Raw genomic sequence first — 7,990 nt, 5'->3', positions numbered from 1 at the left:
GTGGCACAGTAGTAACATTACCTCTCTGCCTTAGGAGTTCTAGCTTCACCCCTAGATTTGGTTCTGTCATCACCTCTAGAATGAGATGATTTTCTGCTTCTACCTCTCCCCCATTTCTTTGTGACAAGGATCTCTGAGTGAGAGGAGCTGCTTCTTGAACTCCTTCTAGTCTCCTCATTCAACAAAGACGTGGTAGCCATCTCCATGGAAACGATTCCATCCTTGGTTGATCCGTGTAGAGAGCCTGCTAACGTCTCCCAACTTTCGGGTAGAGAGCCTAATAGAAACAAAGCCTCAACTTCGTCTCCCATATCAATCTTCATCAAATGCATATGATTGATGGTATTCTGTACTTCGTCAAGATGCTCAGACATTGAAGAACCTTCTTGGTACTTTGTGTTGGCAAACTTCTTAACGAGCAGCACTTTGTTTCCGCCCGACTTCCTCTAATAGAGGTTTTCGAGTTTCTTCTACAAGCCAAAAGTTGTAGTATCTTGGGATACATGGTGAAAGACACTGTCGTCAATCCACTGTCGAATGTACCCAATTGCTTTTCTGTCAAGCTTGCTCCACTCAGCCACAGCAATCGATTCCGATCTTTCTCATCCATTCTCAATGGGTTGTGTCAAGTCCTTGCAATAAAGCAAGTCTTCTATCTTGGCTTTCCAAATGGTGTAGTTCTTCTTATTCAGACTCATCATGCGAGTGTTCACGAAATTGTCTATCTCTACAAGTTATTTAAACTCAAATCTTCTCTCAGGAGTTTTGTCAAACACCTTTCGACCAAGATTTGGATAACACCCTAGGTTAATCTAACCAATGCTCTGATACCACTTGTTGGGGTTTAATCCGATACCAATCGATCCCCACTACACAGATAACTTGTATTTGAACTCACTTCAACTCCAGACAAAGTCTAAATATCAACTACAATCTAGCTAACATGCCCAACTCGCTAAACACCTATTAACAACAGATAATAATGTAAGAAAAAGAACAAGCATACCATAACACAAAGATATACCGTGGTCCGGCCAATAGTGCCTACTTTCACAAGAGCTAATCATTTTATAAAGTGGGAAGAAATATTACAATCTCTCATTTCAGTCTCTCACCTTACTAGATCACTTCTCTATCTTTACAGGCTTGTCTATCTGTAAATGTTATCTCTCAATCTTGATTGTTTTAAAGATTGGGTTTTCTCTCTGTGTGATGTGTATTTTCGTGTCTTTTTTTTTTTTTAGTTAGGTTTTGCTAAAAACCCCAACTTGTATTGCAAACTCGCGGTTCTGCAAAAATAGAATTCTTCCGAATTTAGGCATGGGCGTGGGCGCGCTCTCAGCAAGGCCAATGTCGAGCGCGCGCGCCCTGAAAATACTGGAAGTCGTCCAAATCATGGGCATGTGCATGCCTTGAGCAAGACTAATAGAAGCGCGTGTGCGCTCAGGCTTCTCCAAACAAGCTGAACTCCTTTTTTTTCTTCATGTGAGGGATAACTCCAACAACTTGATCTTGGCCTTACTTTGTGGGTCTTATAACAACCATATTGTTTATCTTATCCAAGGCTTAATTTCTCTACATGAAGAGGTAGCCAATCAACTGAAAGTTATCCTGTTATCGGGAGTTTGGTCGCATCTGTTAAGTTAATCCCTCAATGCATAGAACCAGCGGGCTAGATTTTTGACTTCGTAATCTAACCTTCTTGGTAAATATTGTCTCATTCATATTTCAAAAATCTAAAACTGGCTAATACTTGGAAGTGGTGAAAAACAGACAAATAAATTTAGCCCTAAATACTGCCAAAGTTTTGGGACATATATATATCAGCGTTGTAAATCTTTTGTATGGACTAAAATACCTTAATATCTAAAATGCCAAATATTTTGCGAAATTCAGAGAAATTTTCTTCTATGGACTGATTAGTATTTAGTTGAGTTTGAGGCAGCTAGTAAATAATTATCAGGTTTGGGCTTATAATCATGAATTCATGAATAAAAAGAACAGTATTATTATTTAATGATTTCAACAAACAATCAGATGTCGGTACTTGCTACTTGCTAAACTCAGGCAGAAACGTATGCAAAATTGACTCCTAGCTAGGATTCGCACTGTCAATCAGATAGGGGTGTGATGACTATACGTACAACTAAAACAAATCTAATTAATATGATGATGAAGAATGCCAATACGATCAATACAATCAATAAGTTAAAACAAATCTAATTAATATGATGATAAAGAATGCCTAATACGATCAATACAATCAATAAATTCCTGGACACTAAAGAATCCTGAACATCATAACTAAATCAATAAAACCCGGATAAGAAACTGAACAAATTAATGTATCACAATCATTTCATTGGGAATTGAAGCAAAGTAGCTGCGCTGTTTTTCATCAGAAAAACAAAATGGCCTTGAAAGATTGATTATTATTTGGGTCTTTTAAATAACAGGACGTTGACTATTTATTATTGCCATAACCACCAGTTGACTATTTATTTAAATACAGGACGTCGTTGACCGTGGTTTTGGCTTAGTTGACCAAGCGGTTTTTAAATTTACAAATAATACTTCTTAAATAAGTAATCTCAAAAGACACTTTATTTACAAAACATACCCTTCACTAGTAGCATCATTTCCATACATTTAATGCATGTAAAGTTTCTCTCTCTCCTAAACGGAAGCAAACAATAAAAAAATATTGAAAAAAATTAAAAACACATATTCCTAAAATTGTACTCTCTGACCATACACTACTCCTTAGAGGAAAAATAAGTTAGAGAGTTCATTGAAGAAGGAAGCTTCTTCTTCAATTTATGAACAACCATTGGTGAAAATCTTCTTAGTACTAAGTAGGTTATACAAAGCCGTTATTGCATTTAATTTTTAGCTATTCGTCCATGCATTTAATTTGTCGTCTAAAAGTTTCAGTGAATTGTATGTCAAAGTTTAAGTGATTCTATAGGTGAATTATTAAGTTCAGTACTCAGTTAAGTTGTTGTTGTTGTAGTCCTTTTACACTGTCGTTTGCATTTGGTTTTGTTGGCGTCCAATTACAGTTATGTAGATTAATACAGTTTGAGTCTTTATTTCAACGTTATTTCATTATTTCATTTCCTTTTATGTCTCAGGTCGAGGTTTTTTATCCTATTAGTTGAAACGGAATTTTTTTCATAGGATAGGTGGAAATGGCGACGGAGGAAAGTTTTCAATTCTTATGCAATTATGATGGAAAATTTGAAGCAGATCATACTGGTGGTGGTGGTAGGTACTCCGGTGGGGTAACGAAGCTTCGAAGTTGTTATGTGAACTGTCCATTGGACGATTTCATTATACTTCTTGAGAAAATAAGCAAAATTAAACCACTGAAGTTTTGTTTTTTGGTTTACGACCATCCGTGCACTGTTGAAGATGTGGATGACTACAAGGAAATGATTGAGTCGATGAGGTGTAAAAAGATGGGAGATTTACGGATTATGATTTCTAGAATAGAAAGAACTGATTTGACGGATGAGGATGATGATGTCATACATTTATGTGCTTCCCCGGTGTACATGAATAAAATGAGAGATGGTACTGAGCTCGCCCCTCCCCCTTCTTCTGTTTCAGTTTGTCTTTATTTGTGGTGAATTAATTTAAAAAGTGTTTTGGCAGATATTGAAAAGCCCACCAAAGTGGTTGTAGGGGAGTTTATTGAAGAAGATAGAGTAGATATTGGGAACGACACCCCCGGCGGTAAGTTGTTTGTTCAAAGAAATTTGTGCACTTTTTTAGCCCTTTGCAAGGTAATGTTTTTGAGAATGTTAGTAGGGATGTTTTTATTGAATAAATAAAACGGAAATTAGGCAGTTAGTGAAACCAATTTGAATTTGTTTTTGCTGCGCAGTTAGTGTTGGACCATTGAGTGGGAGTAAAGGAGGCGTTGGTGCATCCTGTGTTGAGCTGTTGGATGATGTAGGTGCTGGTGGTAAGTAGTTGAAAATCTTTAAGAATTTTTTATATGATAAATTAATGGGACGTAAATTGATATGTTCATCGTGAATATGAACACAGTTGATCTATTTATATCGCTTCAAATTGAGTTTTAGACAATCGATTATTAGCCAGATCAAATTGCAATTACTTTGTCGGCATCTGTTCGTACATTGTCAATTAGGCAGCCTGATCAAATTGAAATTACTTCATCGTAATGCTTCTATACATTGTCGATTTGTCTCGTAAATTAACTTGTAAAGAAGGAAAGGTGGATACAAACACATTGTCGTAATGATTCACAAGTAAATTTTGGAAGAAGCTATGTGTGCAAAGATAATTTGAGATTTTTGTTGTTTTTATGTAATGAATTTTTATGTTGCAGCTAACCCTGTACCATCTAGAGTAGAAAACATAACTGATGAATGCGATCTATTTTTTTATACCCGAACGTGATGTAGATGAAACATTTATTGTTGGTAAGTGTGGTTGTGCCATATTGTATTAACAACATAGTTTTGTAGTGGGCAGAAATAACCATCCAATGTGTTTTTCAAGTAGTAATGAAGGATCAGATTTTATGGGAGGGGACAATTTATTTCCCTCTGTGGTCCCTGAAACTGAATTGGGTGAACTTTATTATGTGCCTGAAGATGATGAGGATGTAGGCACTGGTATGTTCACATTGTGGCAGACTTGTTATTGTTTAACTAATATATTAGTATGTGCTGAACCAAATAACTATTCATAAAGGTACTGAAAGAAGCTTCAGATGTGCATCACACCTCCAATGGCGATATCGAACTTGTGCCTGATACTAATGATGTATAAGTGGTTGGTTGTAGCCTTAACACCATCTGGGTCGAGGCAGGACCGAGTATCTTCAGTCTTGTTATTCCCAACATATGTACTGAGAAAGTAGTAGTTACTGGGATGGAAACTCAAACTGTTCCCATGGAAATTCACAGTAAGGCGGAAGGGGTGGATGATGTGTATATACCTGGGAAACATGAATTAGAATTTAGGATAGCTGACGTAGCTAACGTGGAGGCAGAACCCAGTATCTTTAGTCTTGTTATTCCTAAAATATCAATTGAGAAAGTAATTGTTACTGGGTTGGGAAGTGAAATTGTTCCTATGGAAATTCACAGTCAGGCGGAAGAGGAGGATGATGTGTATATACCTGAGAAAGATGAAGTACAAGTTAGAAGAAGTGAATTGTGTATACCGAGTTTTGGAGAACTGATGATACTAATGGAACAGAGCAGAGTTATGTTTAGGGAGGATGGAGGGGACTGGGTGACTGAAGTGGCTGTGGAAGGATATTCACAGGAGTTACATGATCAGGTTATTCGCGACAAGAGTGAAGTTCATAATAGGGAGTCGATGATTGAGAATGTTAGCGAAGAAGATACAAGTATGGAGGGAACTGGTGGTGATTGTAGTGAGGACAGGACCGATAGTAGTAGCGTTTCCTCAAAAGATACAAGTGTGGAGGGAAGTGGTGGTGATTGCATTAAGGACCGGACCAATTGTAATGGTGATTGTACCGAGGGCCAGAATGAGCCTTGGGATTACACAAATAATACGAACAATTGGAAAGATACTAATTGGGACGAGGTGCACAACAATGATAGCATGCATGAAGACACATATCCCTTGTTTGGAATTTGCGGTGGTGGTGATTCCAAAAATGGTACAAATGTGGACGGAACCTAGAGTGATGGATTTGATGTGGACTGTACTGAGGTCGGGATTGATGGTGATGGAATACATGAGGCAGATAAGACTGTAAGAACCCAAATTATTTTTACATTATTTTGTAACAATATTTAGTATTTCGGAATTTGATATTTATTTCTGGGTTAACGGGCTAGTAAATGTGGGCTTGACTTTTTGATAGAAAATAGAAAAGAGGAAAAACAAGTATTTTGAATTTTTTGTACAGATTTTTAATAGTTTGAAAGTTTTCAAAAAAGATGTTAATATAAGGTATGCAATAAATATAATATTTTTAATAGAAAATAATATTCTGTATTAGGAATAGAAATATTTGGTAAAATAGGAAGTTTCCAAAATGTTAAACATAATATAAATTCTTAAGAATAGAATGGTTTATCATAAATTTAGGATTTTTCAGAAAAATAAGTTTTTGCTTATAACTAGACAAGTTAACTAAAAGAAAGAACGGAGACACGAATTGTGCGTCTTCTAGCTAGCTCAAAATCGATTTTCTTTCATATTCTAGATACGTTTTTTCGCGATACAAGGTGAGTAGTTATCTTGCTATTTCATCGAACCTATAGTTTAGTTTACTGTGTATACATACATATTTCTCTGTCCAATGTTTCGTCCATTTTTACTACTCATTCTCCTGTTATTTTTCGGCGTTCTGTCGTATTGTTAAAACTCTGTTGTAACTCGGAAATTGAAATTGAACTATCGAAGCTTTATGGGGTGTTAATGGCGTCGCGTGCCCAAAATAAAGGAATCGTCCTGCTTTTTGTTTGAACTCTTTTTTTGTTGTGGTTTTGAATTGGTTGGTTGATGTCGGGGGTTAAGTGTTTGATGTTGGTTATTGATGGTTGGGTGGGTGCCGTTGGAAGCCTCGAAGAAGTCGTTAATGGAGGCGCCAGCCCCATAGAAATCGGTCCTATTTATTATTTGACCTTGATAATGTTATAATGTGGTTGTTGTGGGTTAGTGGGGTGATTGAGTGCTGGAGGGGGGTGCTGTTGAAGATTGGAAAAAAGCTTGGAAAGGGCGTTAATGGCGGTCGAGATATGTTTGGGGAGTGATTTTGACAGTTAATAAAATCGATGTTGGTGTGAATTAAAGTTATAGGGTTTTGTACCAGGACCAAAACCGCTGGGTTGAAAGGGGAGGAGGAGGAGAGTTGGTGGCCGGAACTCGAGTTGGTGGTAGAGGAGAGCGCTGGTGAGGTGAGGGAGACGACTTGTTTGGTTGGTTGGGCCTTGGGCCGAAAGTTTCAGTTAGGTTTTGTGTTGGGCCAGTTTCTATTTCTTTTGTTTTTGGGCTGGACCTAAGTTGGTTTGTTTTGTTTGGGGTCAGTTTCTATTGTTTTGTTTGGGGCCAATTTCTATTTTTATTTTGGGTCGGTCCATATAACTTAAAATGGGTCAGGTTGTATAAATAGGTTGTGTAGACTTTTGGGCCTTGGTTTCGGGCCTTGGTTTTGAGGCTTTGTCTTGTTTAATTGGATTAGGACAATGGGTTAAACTGTTTTAAACATGGGTTTGGGTTAGGACCTGGTTGACCACCGGTCTAAGATTGTTGACTGTTGGGATTGACCTGTTGACCAGTCAACCTTTGACTGTTGACCGTTGACTTTGTTTACTTTATATATTTATATATATATATATATATATATAATTTTATGGACTAATCTAATGATAGAATGTTGTGGAAGCTTGTATAAATTTGGTTGTCATTATCTAAGAAAGATTTGACGTTGATATTGTGCAATTATTGACACGTGACGAAATTGAAATTTAAGAGATATGATATTCCTAAAACGCTATAAAAATATTATGCGGTACGTTTGGAGCAATTGGGACATTATGTGGTATGTTGAAATTTGTTGTTCTGTTAAATGATATCATATGTTAGGATATCTATTAAATACAATATCTTTGAGAAATAAATGTAAACGCTCAATCATTATATCGGTGAGATACTACTATAATGTAGTATAATATTTGTGGATATTTCCCACCGGATTGTGGCTTAGTGTAATAATTTATTTGGCACGTGAAAGAATGAAAGTTGTTATGAGATATATACGTATGATACCCGAATAAATTACGTAACGAAAATCCTGGAACCTAGCTACCACAACTTATGTGAAGGGCGTATGTGATTTGATTGGCCCTTCTAGCGTAGCCGAATAGTGTCTTGATTTTCTTGTTCGCAAAATTAGAATGAGACGCGCAATATTTTATGCCGAATAGTGGCAATACCCGCATAATGACGTTCGTGTGGGGGTTACCTGGTA

General features: G+C 36.9%; 1 protein-coding gene across 1 annotated transcript; it reads left to right on the top strand.

Moving 5' to 3' along the window:
- The first annotated feature begins 3,201 nt into the window (after window positions 1–3,201).
- LOC147499201 (uncharacterized) lies at window positions 3,202–3,999 on the top strand. The gene is made up of 3 exons (XM_086559110.1): window positions 3,202–3,576; window positions 3,658–3,738; window positions 3,890–3,999. The coding sequence occupies exons 1-3, from the start codon at window positions 3,435–3,437 to the stop codon at window positions 3,976–3,978; spliced, it is 312 nt and encodes a 103-aa protein (XP_086415236.1). The 5' UTR covers window positions 3,202–3,434; the 3' UTR covers window positions 3,979–3,999.
- The last annotated feature ends 3,991 nt before the right edge of the window (window positions 4,000–7,990 follow it).

Source organism: Coptis chinensis, chromosome 5 (genome assembly GCF_015680905.1).
Source record: "Coptis chinensis isolate HL-2020 chromosome 5, ASM1568090v1, whole genome shotgun sequence".
Classification (NCBI taxonomy): Eukaryota; Viridiplantae; Streptophyta; class Magnoliopsida; order Ranunculales; family Ranunculaceae; genus Coptis; species Coptis chinensis.
The sequence above is the reverse complement of the archived record's forward strand: the minus strand, read 5'-3'. Positions and strand labels throughout refer to the sequence as shown.